This window comes from Episyrphus balteatus, chromosome 1 (genome assembly GCF_945859705.1).
Source record: "Episyrphus balteatus chromosome 1, idEpiBalt1.1, whole genome shotgun sequence".
Taxonomy (NCBI): Eukaryota; Metazoa; Arthropoda; class Insecta; order Diptera; family Syrphidae; genus Episyrphus; species Episyrphus balteatus.
This window is the reverse complement of record NC_079134.1, coordinates 94,873,866-94,888,983: the sequence shown is the minus strand read 5'-3', so window position 1 is coordinate 94,888,983 and position 15,118 is coordinate 94,873,866. Positions and strand designations below refer to the sequence as shown.

At 34.0% G+C, this 15,118-nt stretch overlaps 1 protein-coding gene across 4 annotated transcripts in view; it reads left to right on the top strand.

The window, feature by feature from the left end:
• LOC129907787 (arginine-hydroxylase NDUFAF5, mitochondrial) overlaps positions 1-15,118 on the top strand; it is a 139,453-nt gene that overhangs the window by 87,072 nt on the left and 37,263 nt on the right. Inside the window, exons 2-3 of one of the 4 annotated variants that reach the window (XM_055984160.1) lie at positions 5,972-6,054; positions 6,116-15,027. The exons of the other annotated variants lie outside the window; for them this stretch is intronic. Of the exons in view, the coding sequence (XP_055840135.1) occupies positions 11,697-14,435 (2,739 nt within the window). The 5' untranslated portion in view covers positions 5,972-6,054; positions 6,116-11,696 and the 3' untranslated portion in view covers positions 14,436-15,027. Of the gene's footprint in view, positions 1-5,971; positions 6,055-6,115; positions 15,028-15,118 lie in introns of those variants that run through there. 4 annotated transcript variants of the gene reach the window in all.

Sequence of the window (15,118 nt, the reverse complement as noted above, 5' to 3'; positions counted from 1 at the left end):
ACAAAAATTCCCAGGGAAATGGTTTCGGGAGGAGGGCCCCAATCGGAAAAATGGTGAAAATTTTCATTTTTTTTTGCTTTCCTCATATTCTTAACCATCGAAAAACGAAATTCAAGCTAAAAAATAGTGAAATTTCAAGAACTTTTCAGTTAGGAGTTCTTTTTTCAGAATAGGCCAGATTATGACGATTACTACACTACTTCAACTTTTTGAATCGTTATACCTAAGAAACGGTGGGTCTTAGGAAAGAAGTGTCATGACACTTTTTATAAATAATGATCTGGTCTACAATTCTTGCATTGAAAATTTTTTGATAAGACTTACCGTTTTGCTGAAAATCGTGAAAACCCAGTTTTTGTGACCTTTGACCCCCGTAAATTTTTTTCCAGGCCTCGGATCGATGAGGACTTTCTAGATTTAATTTATGATGGTATTTCCAACAATCCTACCAATTTTCAGCTTGCTGGGAATTAATGTAACCTCGGATGTCTAACTTGACCGGACTAACATTTATCGAAGAAAAATGTGTCATGGGTAAGAAACAAATAATTCTATTTAAAAATTAATATCTGAGCAATTAAAGAAGATATTAACATTTTTAAAAGGCAGGTACAAAGAATCATCATAAGAATTTAGGGATCGGGTCAAAATTCTGGCTTCAAAATTCTGCTTTTCAAAAGTCTGCTTTTTTAACGAAAATTCTGTTTTTCAAAATTCTGCTTTTTTTCTATTCTGCTTTTCAAAATTCTGCTTTTTAAAATTCTGCTTTTCAAAATTCTGCCAGTATTACACTTAAACAAAAAAATTTTGCCAATTCTGTTTTTTTTTTTTATAGCATATGCGGTGACTAAAGAAAAATACACCTCATTAATGTAATTCAACATTGGTACTTTCCTAAATTTTTTTTTTAAGTGTCGCAAATAGCTATTTTGTAAATGCATAGACTTTCTTTCAAATAAATTCTATAACTTATTGGAACCTATTTTGTTTGATACAAAATTTTCCTTTTCTTATTCAAATTTTTGAATATTTATCTTTATTTGATAAATTAAAAAAATATGAATTATTTTCGGAAATGTTTAGTATTAAAAAACTTTTCTTAATATTTTTAAATTTATTCATTTATAAAACAAAAATTAATATGCATTCAAAGAATGACAAATTACTAAGGTAAGTAATCAAATAAGCAGATAATTTTTCAAGAAGATAATTTTACAGAATTCTGCAAAAAATTAAAAAAGGGTTTGGAAAATGTTTAAAAGCGCGCGCTTTTTAACATTTTCCAAACCCTTTTTTAATTTTTTGCAGAATTTTGAAAAACAGAATTATGAAAAGCAGAATTTCGAAAAACAGAATTTTGAAAAACAGAATTTTGAAAAGCAGAATTTTGACAAAAGAATTTTGACCCCGGCAGAATTTTGACCCCAACCCAAGAATTTATCATAAGTATTAACGGAGTTATTAACATTAACATGAGTTAAGGCATACCAAAGTAAGCCTTTTCTTAAATCATCGCTAAAGGGTATCAACTTTGCAGGTAGAGAGTTACTGTAGAACAATTTTTTTTCTCAAGAATCATCCCTCAAAATCTTCTTATCTTATTCCGGGACACCTTGTAAAAATGTGGGTTTGTTTCGCAAATTAGAAGCAAAATGACATTTTTCCATATACCTTTCTGACGTAATTTTTATTTTATAATTGGGTTATTCTTGAAGAAGTAGTTCTTCTTATTATCTAAAAAATGAGCTATTGTAACTATCATATAATGTATTCTAAAACCAATTTTACTTTGAAGTTCACAGTGCTCTTTTTACCAACCATATCGGGGCTTTCAATTATAATGTTTTTGTTTAAAAACAAATAAGAGCATCGAATTTTAAAAGTTAAATTAGTACTTAAAAACATAAAATTTTGAAAAAAATTTAATTGAAATTTTTGTTTCCAATTTTTTTTTTTAATTTTCATTTTGAAAATTAATTTTTCAAAAACTATAACATTAAAATGGCTTTATTTTTTATTAAATACGCGGTTTTTGGCTTTACAAAAAAGTATAGCACGATATCGTAGGTAAAATCGTTGATTTTTAATAATTTGTTTTTCAAATTAAGTGAATTTTTTTTTTAATTTCCCCTCCCCTAAACTAGGGGGAATAGACACCCCCTCCCATACGATTTTCCTAAACGCTCTAGCTTTTTTGCAATTTCCTCCCGAATAACCCCGTAAATGTACGTAACGTACATACATTTTCATAACAACCCGGGCGATCGCGATATACAGGGTGGCTGATGAAAGCCGCTACCAAAAAAAACTTTAATAACTTTTTTTCTACTTAGTGAATCTGGTTAATTTTTAACAAAAATGCATAATAGAAAATGGATAATGTTTTCGTAGAATTCCTACGAACATTTTCCGATAAGCTCATATGCACGATTTTACCATTCCGTTAAAATCCCAAATCGCTTGCACTTACTGCATCCGACTTTTTCTTTTGAGTTTATTGTAAACAGGAAGGCCGCAAAGCAAAATCAACAAATTTGAATGAAAGAAAACAATCCAATCGAGAAATATTTGCATTTATTCCTGTCTCAAATCTTCAAAAAACAACTTTTTTTAAGGCACCCCACATGCATTAACGACCAGGGGAGGCATTTAAAATTCATTATTTTTAAAACTAATAAAGCTATATTTAATAAAATTGAATGCGCTTTAACATGAATAAAAGAAAAATAAATTTCATACACTGAAAAAAAAGTTATTTGAATTTTTTAATGTAGCGATATTCATCAGCCACCCTGTACCTACCTAGCGAGGCAATCGGCCTTATCACGTATTCCATCGTATCGGAAAATAATCACAATCACGATTTGTATGAAATTTTCGACTACTACTCCAGTCAAAGCGTCATTTGACCTTGCGCTCAGAGGCACTGTCAGTTTTAATTTCATGGATCGATAGGGGTATATTTAAAAGGCTTAAACCCAATTTCTCACCACCTGATCATTCTTTTTAGCGGAGTTATTCACAAAAATGAATTTTTTGGGATATTTTAGTTCTAAGCTTATATCTTTGCTCCTCTACTTTGCATTCTCTTCCTTATAATATTTTCTATCGTTGTATGTAATTTCATTGTATTAAAATGAGTTACTACAAAATGGCAGCCAGTTAAAGTCAAATTCTAGTTGTTAAAAAACACATTTTCGTTTTTATTTCGAAAAAAGCTTATATAATGGTCAACATTTTTCTTACTTATTTTGTAGTCCTCTTAATTTCCTGCATTTTACAATCAATCAATTTACAAAAATCAACTCTTTATCACCAAAGATACCGAGCAATTGATAAATGAACGCACAAAGCTATTAATTGTTCGTTACATCATTTTCTATCTATTTGGTGCACATTTAGACCAGGGTCGATAATTTTTGAAACCAAAAAAAATCAAAGTAGAATGAAACCCATTGGAAAAGGAGGTGAATATGATGAAAATTAAAGGAAAAATAAATTACGGGCGAGCCGAGTTCAGGAAGTGGGTGGGTTGAGTTTTTAATGGTAAAAAATGGTATATCTCGATTTCCGGCAAAACTACAAATCCTATAGAAAAAAGTTGTATGGCAAAGTTGTAGGTAATAAAAAGATCTACAACTTTTGTATCAACAATTTTTTCACATAACCTCAAAATTTATGTGAAAAATTCAAAAAACCGAGTTTTTGGTTTTTTATTTTTATCTTTTCCAAAAACAAAAATTTTTCTACGAAATTTGGTGAAAACTTACCTTAATTTGTCCCAAATACACTGTAATTTATTTGATTTAAAATATTTATTTGTTCACTTTATTTTGACTTAATACCAAAAAAACACCCTAATTTTCAATCGAAAATTCACGTGTCAAAATATCAGCTTTTTTCAAAAAGTCGGTGGGCATTTAGTTTGTTAAAATGTCTATTTTCTGATGGTGTAAAAAAAATTTTACATTAGAATACTTTAAAACATGTTCTAGTAAAATTCAAAAAATGAAAAAAGCTTGAATTCGAAAAAAAAATTTTATCATTGTTTACAATTTTGGCCTATTTATTCAAATTTACACTTTAATTACTCAAAAAACGTAAGATTAATCAATGTTACATAAAATCTTACGTTTTTTGAGTAATTAAAGTGTAAATTTGAATAAATAGGCCAAAATTGTAAGCAATGATAAAATTTTTTTTTCGAATTCAAGCTTTTTTCATTTTTTGAATTTTACTAGAACATGTTTTAAAGTATTCTAATGTAAAATTTTTTTTACACCATCAGAAAATAGACATTTTAACAAACTAAATGCCCACCGACTTTTTGAAAAAAGCTGATATTTTGACACGTGAATTTTCGATTGAAAATTAGGGTGTTTTTTTGGTATTAAGTCAAAATAAAGTGAACAAATAAATATTTTAAATCAAATAAATTACAGTGTATTTGGGACATAATAAGGTAAGTTTTCAAAAAATTTCGTAGAAAAATTTTTGTTTTTGGAAAAGATAAAAATAAAAAACCAAAAACTCGGTTTTTTTAATTTTTCACATAAATTTTGAGGTTATGTGAAAAAATTGTTGATACAAAAGTTGTAGATCTTTTTATTACCTACAACTTTGCCATACAACTTTTTTCTATAGGATTTGTAGTTTTGCCGGAAATCGAGATATAACATTTTTTACCATTAAAAACTGAACCCACCCACTTCCCGAACTCGGCTCGCCCGTAATTTATTTTTCCTTTCATTCTTATCATATTCCCTTCCTTTTCCAATGGGTTTCATCCTACTATGATTTTTTTGTACTTTTTAATGTTTTTGAAGGCATCGGCACTGGTCTAATTCTTTTTGTTGAAACAAATAAAAAATAAGTAATATAAAGTCAAAGACGTTTTTTTGTTTAGCAAACTCTTGCCTTATTATATTGTAAACGGTACAAGTATTGGCTAACAAAATAAAATATTGTTGTAGTCCTTAAAATTATCTACAATTTAAAAAAAAATTAGCTCTCTACGACCCACATAAACCGAGAAATTAATTTTTTAAAAAAGTTCCAAATGACCAACGAAAAACATGAGACAAATTCTCTTATAACAAGAAACAAAGAAAACAACCACTCTCACTGAGAACTATTATTTGACTCATAATTTATAAACAAGTAAATTTTTTTTAAATTTTCTTACGGAATGATGCTTTCTTAAAATTATAAGCAAAGCTATAAGCTTAGAACTAAAATATCCCAAATAATGCATTTTTGTGAATAACTCCGCTAAAAAGAATGATCAGGTGGTGAGAAATTGGGTTTAAGCCATTTAAATATACCCCTATCGATCCATGAAATAAACAGCTTTATTTTGAGACTCGAACGAATAGCTAATTCGATAGAATGGATCAATTCATTCGAATGAAATTAGTATATTTGGACATTCGAATGAATAATGTTCATTTTCGAATGTTTCATAAAATGAACCTTAATGAATTTCATTTTCGAAATCAGCTGTTTTTGACATTTATATTAGGGTTAGTGTGACAAAACTAATTTTTTCAAAGAATTTTATTTTTGTTAAAAGTTGGGTTGTAAAATAAATACTTTATTAGAAAAAAAGATAATAATATAAATAATAATAATAATAATAATATAAATAAAATAACTTAAAAAATTTAAAAAAAATTTAAATTTGGAAAGCGGATGGACAAGTTTATTGACATGAAAAAGTAACAAAATAAATTCAAAAGTTTTGAATAGATGAGTAGGTACTAGTTTTTTTGAACATTCATGTCAATTTTAGTGTGATCAAAAAAAAAAAAAAGAATGCAACTTCAAAGTTTTGCTTTACTTATTACACACCTGGTCACACTTTTCAGTTCTGAACAAAAAAAAAACAATTAAAATCAATTGCCGGCATTTTTTCTTTTGTTAGAATTTTTAGTTTTAATTTTCAATAAATGGCAATTGTTTTTTTTTTAAGGGAAGTGAAGAGTGCGGCGAAGAGCAGATATGAAGGAGAAGGATAATGGATGCATCAAATCAATTCGAGCTGGAAAGTTCAAAGTAAAAACTGATTCCTTCCAAGCGCCTAACCCATATATGTATATATCTTTTTTCTTTGAAGATAAAAGTGTCTTTAAGTACGTGTTGGACGAGCTACCCACTGAAGTTCAAAGACGCACATCTTTGTCTATTCCTCCCATCATAATTCTAGCGACAACTTTGCGGTTTGTTGCAGAAGGTGGATATCAATTTGGGGTAGGCAAAGATCGCAATTAAACTGTCCCAATCATCTGTGTCAAGCTGCATACAAAAAGTGACATCTGTTTTGGAAGCAAACCTTAAATTAATACGCCAACAAATAAAAGTAAATTTATTTTCGTTATTTTTCAACAAAAATATCTGAACTTACATGTGTTTTCGTTTTTATTCGACACAAAAATTTTAACGTCAAATAAATGACATTTGATTCGAATGATAAGAAAGTCAAAATTTGCTTGATTTTCAAAAGATAAATGAACTTTCGAATCGTTCGAAACTGAAAATGCGAATCTTTCGAAATCGAACAACTTTCGCACGAAAGCGAATGTCAAAATAAGGCTGAAAAACTGACAGTGCCTCTGTGCGCAAGGTTAGGCCCTTTTTTCCGACGCTTTGACTGGAGTATACGGACGGATTCCGTGATTATTTTTTCGGGAACCGTAGCAAATTTCCGATTGACACTTCGTCGCCCTAGTATTGGAGTGCCGTATACGCCAAATTGCATTTTTTGAGCTAGGTATGCAGTCTTATGTTTTCGAAGTTGCTCTTTTCAAATCTGCTATCCGTTTTTTTCTATCTTTTTTCGTTGCCTAGATATTCGCTATTGTTTTGACAAAAACAAGAAATTTTGGCCTTACGTCAAATTTTTCATGCAATGTAAGAAAATTTTGAGAATTGTTTTGACGTACGTTATGTTTTTTTTTGACGTACGTGTATATGAATAAAAGAAACTTCTGATTTTCATGGCGTATACGGCAAACTCATTTTGGACAAAAATTTAAATATTTTGAAAACTAATCGAATTGCAGATGTCCAATAACATGTATATAAAAGACACATTTTAATTATATATCATACTAAAATATCAAAAAATACCAGCGGTTAGTTCTTTCGCAATTATCTTCCGAACTTTTAAATGCGATTTCCCAAAAATGTAAAAATGGCGTATACGGCACTTCAATACTAGGGCGACGACTTGCCATCACGGCACCTGGCGGCCATGTGAAATCCTGTATATGATATAGATTTTTTCGATGTATTTCCCATAAGAAAAAAATAAGAAAGACCTCAAAAAACATTCGTTTTACGAATAAATTTTATATGAACAGGTATCAATATTATGATTGTAAAAAGATAATAATATTTGTTTATGTCCAAATTAGGTTTAAAATATAACAAAAACTGGAATTAGTCCTGTGTAATTTGACTCCATAGGTGTAAGCAACAACACAGCAACATGAAAACAATTTTCTTTTTCATTTCAAAAATAAATAGGTACAGAGGTACACACTCCAAAAATGTTTCATGAAAATATAGAATTCCAAACCAGTTTTTGTCCACCAATACCATATCCATATAAAGATCTATGTATACATACATCCATTCGTATGTCACCCCGTACGCGTGAGTGCGATGGCGATCTCACAAAGAGACTGAAAACCAACATCCTGAGAGAAAAAAAAGCAGAGAATTCTATGGCGAATTTGGCAATTTAAAAAGAGAGCGAAACACATTCACTAATACACACAAATGCTTTTACATGAGTTCTGACTTCGCTAAAAAAAGGAACCCAGTCTTAACGTTTATGAATACTAGATACTATTATAAATTATATTTTATTTTTATTATTAAAATTCTTTATTTTTCAAGATTTTTTTTTACAATTTTGGTTTTACATACATTATCAAGACATGGCCGAGTGCCGTCATGGACTTTACATTTAACAGGAATTGGACTTAATGCGTCCAGGACGATGGGAGTTTGATTTGCACAGAGCGCCCCTGTTCGCTCGTTGTTGGCTTTAAATGTAGAGTCCAGATTAAACAACTTAAATTACATATATTTACATTTAGTAATTAAAACAATAATAAACATAAGTGAAAGGATAATAATAATTAAATTATGTTCACTAGGAAATCAAAAGAAAGTAGATAGGTACAATAAACAAAATGCCTTCCATTACAATAAATATAAGTGGACTTAAAATAACTCGTTTACAACATCTATTCTGTATACAAGTTCTACATTACAAAGTCCTAAGAGCCTTGTCCATCACTGCCAATTGAGTATCAGTCTTATTTCTTCATTTTCTAAAGTTTATTTATTCTAATAAACCCTTCTAATTTCTTGGAGTATAGGACATCTTCCTGGGAAGTGGCTGATATTTTCACGCTCTCTTAAGTTTTAGCTCATCGTTTTCTGTTTTGAGCGTTCCCAAATCTACTCGGATCTCATCGATGTCAGTTTTTCTTTGAGAAGAATATTTTCGAATGTTTTCGAAAATATTTTCCAGATCGGCTAAGGTTAGCTCTGATGATTTCGAGGAAGAGGATTTTTTTGTTTTTGGGGGCATTTCTGGTATAGGTCTCTTGGTCGTTTTGACAGGGGAGAAATCTTTCATTTCAACAAAGGCGGACAAACGAAAGTTGGAAAAATTAAGGAAAAATTTTGATTGTCACTTACTTTTATTGATTAAATTGTTAAACGAATTCGTCTAAACCCGTAGACCTCACGAACAACAATAGCCTAGCTACGGTCATAACAAAAGGACCATACATCGAAAGGCTAGGGCGATCGATGAAAGGGAGTTACGTCACCGTCAGAATCGTAACGCTGAAAGAATTGTCCGTCGCGAATTGCGAATTGCACTGGACAAATCCCAATAGCGTTTGCGTGCAGCGGCAGAACAAGGAATCACGGACACACCTAGCACCTCCAAAAGAGCTAGGTATGACGCTGATTATCCAACCAACTCTTCGCCTAATAAGACGAAGAAGAAATTTAAGACCTCCCGGGCTAGCGTAAAGGGCCACCAAGTCGCTATAGCTGATTATGGTAAGCCCACACGCAAGCTGACTAAGGATGAATGGCATCTCCTTGAACTAAGAATCCTGGAGGAAGTCAATGAGGCTATCGCCAAGAGCTGGACTGTTCCAATCTTCGGTAACCTTACGACTGTCCATGGTCCATGGTGACTCTCGACTGGCTTCGGGAGTTCATACAGAAAACGTCAGCTCCATGAAAAAGCGCCGAATTGCGTCTCATCGACGTAAGGGAGATAAAAGATCTCAATAGACCTCTTGGAAGGCTGTTGGTCAAAGGCCCGATCCTTCTCAATGATCGGCTTGAGAGATACATCCTTCTTCTGAATAGTGATCTCTTGAGCAAAGAGTGGGAAGTGGTCAAGAGGGAAAGAACGAATTATGGTGGTGAGATTGAGTCACAAATCTTTACCACTCCTGAGGATGGCTGACTTCAAGGTACGCCTTGGTATCACTAGGTACAAACTAAGGTTAAGCGATGAACTTTATTATATAAATGGAATTGAAAATCTTACAAATCAATCTTCATCATGGTTAAGAAGATAGATAGATAAGATAGATGAAATTCTTTATTTCATAAAACAAAGTTTACAATATTTATTCCTAAGAATAAGGACGTGGCAATTCTGCCGTCTGCCTGATATGACTGTTGAGTCTTAAATACATTTCTATCAAATATTCATTTAAATTGTTATTAATTATCTTAACTTAACTTTTAACATTTAACATTTGCTATAAAATTGAATAATTCACTTAATTAATTGCACTTAAACACCCTGTAAATAATTCTATGTTTTTTGTTTGTTAATTTGCTTACAAGGTTACTTATGAATTGTCAGAGAAAACCTTTCCGGTTGTCAAAACCTAACTTTTTTATAATCTCTTCTTAATAAAGCTGTGAACTAGTAAAGACCGTGTCTTCAATTAATCCAAATTTATTAGGGCAATCCATCAAGACAGTATCTTGAATCGGACTTATTTAACAGGGAAACAAAAACGCTTGCTTTCTCTCAATATTATTTGGTGACCCCGACGTGATCGTATCACAAAATTTAACGTTTACTAAACAATATTTGCTGTACTATCAACAATGCCTGATGACGATACAGCCACAAAAACTACCAGTTCGGAAAAGGGTGCAACAGGCTAACCTGTGGATGGAGCTGCTTTAAAGGCCCAGCAGAAGAAACTCAAGGGTCTAGAAGCTCTTAAAACTCGACGATTTGTGGCCATGGACCAGATTGAAAGAGTGAGGTTATTTTCTGTTCAAGCCAAAGATAACCCTGCTTCAACGTCTGTGCCCGATCTACAAGTTCGTATTGAAGCTCTAGAGTCTGCCTTTAGCAATTTTAAGGTGGCACAATTGAAAATTGAAGAAGCTGATTACGAGGAAATCAACAATCCTGAGCGCTCTCATAACGAAGAAGTCTACTACTCCACCATCGCCACACTTAAAGTTCTTTTGAACGTTAAACATGTGAACAAGGATGAAACAATGGACGTATCCCAATCAACTTCTAATAAACACGATTCAATCAAATTGCCAGTAATTGAACTTCCTTCATTTTCAGGTGACGTGACTAAGTGGACGGTTTGGTACAATCGCTTCGTATCACTGGTGCATAACAATCATAAACTGTCTAAGCAAGCTAAGTTTCATTACCTGCTTTCGAAGCTTAGCGAAACTGCGATTGCCCCAGTTGAAGGGCTCAAAATAGAAGACGACAACTACGATGTGGCACTAGCAAGGCTGAAGGAACGTTTCGAAAACAAGAAAATTATTGCCCAGGAGCACCTCCAACGCATATTCAATCATTCCAAGATTTATAAGGCATCCGCAGCAGATTTAAGGAACCTGGTGGATAAAATCAGCAACCATTTAACTGGATTGAGTAATCTGAAAAGACCCGTCGAACATTGGGACGATGTTGTTGTTTTTATAATGACTTCCAAGTTGGATCCTGCTACTCTGAGTAAGTGGAATGATGACGCACCAACAGATCGACTACCAAGTCTAAAGGAACTTACCGATTTTCTTAAAAAGAGAGCTCAGCATCTTGAAGGTAATATTACAAATCATTTATTTACTCCTGATTGTTCAACAAAATCTGATAACCACAAAGGTCAGAAATCTAATTCAAAAAAACAATGTAAAAACCTTTATTACCACAAAAAACACTTGCATTTTTTGCTCAGTTCCCGGCCACTTTATTTATCGATGTTACAAATTTCAAGGTCTTTCTATTCCCGAACGTATACACAAAATTAAAAATCTAAATCTATGTTACAACTGCTTGAAATCTACAGATCACAGTAGCGCTAATTGTCCATCTAGTGGTTGTCGTCATTGTGGAAAGAAACATCACACACTCTTGCATCTTATTGAAAATGCTCCAACTTTTGTACCACAAGCCCCACTTAGTTCAAGTAGTCACCCAACGTCTTCTCAGAACCTCAATACTTCACACGAAATACCTGCTTCAACTTCTCATTCAATGTACGCCAGCTCTTCTGAAAATAGTCTTTTGGGAACAGCAGTCATAAATATATTAAACAAATGTCAACAGGTCATACCTTGCCGTGGACTCAGGGTCTCAAACACATTTAATTTCTGAAAGGCTTATGCAGTGTCTTGGAACGCAACGTCTGCAATCAAATACCACCTTATCTTGTGCCAATAACATTGTAACAATGGCTAAACACAAAGCAATTCTTAACATCAGTTCTCGTATCAATGGACTTACAGCTACAATAGAGGCGCTTGTGATACCACAAATAACAGGACTGCTACCTGATAAAAAAATTGACATCAAAGAATGGAACATTCCAAATAATATTAATTTATCTGATCCACAATTTAATGTTCCTCAGCGTGTAGATCTGCTTCTTGGCGTGGATTTGTTTTACAAAATACTATGCGTAGGACAGATTAAATTAGGACCGAACTTACCTGCGTTGCAAAACACGTTATTTGGGTGGGTAGTAGCCGGTCAACTTCCAAAATCCAATAATCAGAGCACTTCCAACAGACTTAGTTTCGCTATTAGAGACACTCCGCAAGAATCCGAAACCGATGAAGCACTAAGCAAATCGTTACAAATACTTTGGGAAATTGAAAGCTTCAACTGTCAAACAGATGTTCTGTCAACAGAAGAAAGGGAATGCGAAAATCATTTTGTGAGCAACTATTCGCGCTTAGAGTCTGGTCGTTTCAGTGTGAGACTTCCCTTCAAGCAGAATCCAAACTTATTAGGGAATTCTTATGATATATCCAAAAGGAGGCTTCTGTCCCTCGAAAGAAGATTCCGTAAAAACCCAGACCTGTTTCAACAATACTCTGCCTTTATGAACGAAATGCTGCTGAACTCTCACATGGAATTGGTAAACAATTTAGACCTCACCTCCCCACATTATTTTCTCCCCCATCACTGCGTCATAAAGCTATCAAGCTCATCTACAAAATTACGAGTGGTGTGCGATGCTACTGCCAAAACGAGTGCTGGGAAATCATTAAATGATATTCTAATGGTAGGTCCTGTTATTCAGCCAGATTTATTCTCCATCGCTCTGAGATTTCGGAGACACAAATTTGTGATGACAGCTGATATAACAAAAATGTATCACCAAGTGCGATTAGATGAGTCTGATAGACGATTTCATTACATTTTATGGAGAAATTGTGAGAGCGAGATTGCCATTTATCGTTTGTGCACAGTCACTTTTGGCACTGCTTGTGCTTCATTTTTATCAACTCGTGCATTAAAACAACTGTCTGTCGATGAAGGGGAACAATTTCCTGCAGCGGCTAAAGCTATAAGCTCTGAGTTTTATGTCGACGATTTGATCACTGGTTGTGATTCTCTCAATGAATTAAAGGCTTTAAAGTCAGAATTAATATCGTTGCTGGGCAAAGGTGGCTTCATACTTAAAAAATGGTGTGCAAACTCTGTTGAAATCTTAGAAGGAATTCCAAAAACTGATCGTGAGCAATGTTTCAAGATAAAAGGTAAAGAGGTAATCAAAACATTAGGTACCTATTGGAACCCAGTCGAAGACAATTTTCACTATGAGATAACTCCTCTGCTTTCAGAGTGCATAACAAAAAGAACAGTTCTTTCCGATATTGCACATCTATTTGACCCTTTGGGTCTTATAAACCCTGTCATCGTTCTTGCTAAGATGTTTATGCAACAGCTGTGGCGTCTGAAGCTTGCGTGGGATGAAGCACTGCCCCAAGAATGTCATCACTCATGGTTAAAGTTTCGAAAAGGTCTACATGAGCTCAACAATCTGCATATTCATCGCCGTGTATTTTTTGGTCATACAGATAATTATCAGCTTCATGCATTTTCAGACAGCTCAGAAGGTGCATTTGGTACATGTGTATATATACGTTCTGTAGATGATGATGGTACTGTAAGAACTAACCTGTTATGTGCCAAATCTAAAGTAGCACCGGTGCGTAAGGTTACACTACCACGTCTGGAGTTGTGTGCCGGAGCGATGATGGTTCAGCTTGTGCAACGACTAAAAGAGATTTTCGGTTCCATCTTACAGCACATAACTTATTGGACGGACTCGTCAATTGCTCTGAGTTGGATCGCTGAGGAATCATGTAACTGGCAGACCTTCATAGCCAATCGCGTTTCATTTATTCATCAACACTCTTCAAGTTCTCAATGGCGACACATTCGTTCGGAATTGAATCCTGCGGACGTGATATCGAGAGGATCATATCCGTCAGCATTAATTCAAAGCGACCTGTGGTTCAGAGGACCTTCTTTTCTGAATCTGGAAGAAAGCGATTGGATTTCCTCAAATGCAATTTTGAATGCTGAAAACCTGCAGCTTGAACGAAAAAGAACCAAAACGATTTTAAAGATTGTTATAGAAACTGATTTTATGGAAAACATAAAATACCACAACAATTACGAGTCTCTACTCAGAGTAGTTGCATACTTGTTCAGATACAGAAACAATCGCTTCAAGAAAAATATTAAGTTATTTGGACCGCTAAGTGTCGCAGAACTCAACAAAGCTCTGAAAGGTTTGATAAAATACGTTCAGCTCACAAGTTTTCAAAGAGAAATCGAAACATTTTCTAAAGGCGATCAGCTGTCCTCAAGATGTCAGATCAACTCGCTTTCACCATTCCTGGATTCTGAGGGAATACTTCGTGTAGGAGGCAGAATAACTAATTCGACTCTGAACTTCGACACAAAGTTATGTTATTGCCAAAAGACCATGCATTCACCACAGTTTTGGTTCGTCATCTGCACGAGAAGAATTTTCATGCTGGTCCGCAAGCGCTTCTCAACAAAGTTCGTGAAAGGTTTTGGCCCATACATGGTAAGATGGTGACTCGTAAGATTGTTCACAAATGTGTTCGATGCGCACGAGCAAAACCATCTCGTAATCTTCAAATTATGGGTGATTTGCCTCATCATCGAGTACAACAGTCAAGGCCATTTAATATAGTTGGTGTTGATTTTTGCGGCCCATTTAGCATCCATTTTCGTCGTCGAGGTACATCGCCTATGAAGGCTTATGTTGCAGTGTTTGTCTGCTTTGTGACCAGAGCAGTCCATCTTGAGTTAGTGTAGGATCTAACTACCCACAGCTTTCTAGCGGCTCTAAAACGATTCATTGGCAGACGAGGATTGTGCTCAGTAATCTACAGCGATAATGCTACTAATTTCATTGGGGCGCGAAACCAATTGCATGAGCTCTATGAAATGTTCATGAGGAGTGAAAACAGAGATGAAATAATTAAGGCGTGTGCAGCAGATGGGATAGAGTGGAAAACCATTCCTCCTCGATCTCCTCATTTCGGGGGTTTGTGGGAGGGCGCCGTTAAAAGCTGCAAGTTTCATATGAAACGAACCTTACAAAATTCTTCTTTAACATATCCCGAACTTAATACTTTTTTAATTCAAATTGAATCTATTCTCAATTCTAGGCCAATTACACCTCTATCTGAGAATCCAAACGACATGCAAGCGCTTACTCCAGGCCACTTCTTGGTTGGTACACCTCTCACTGCA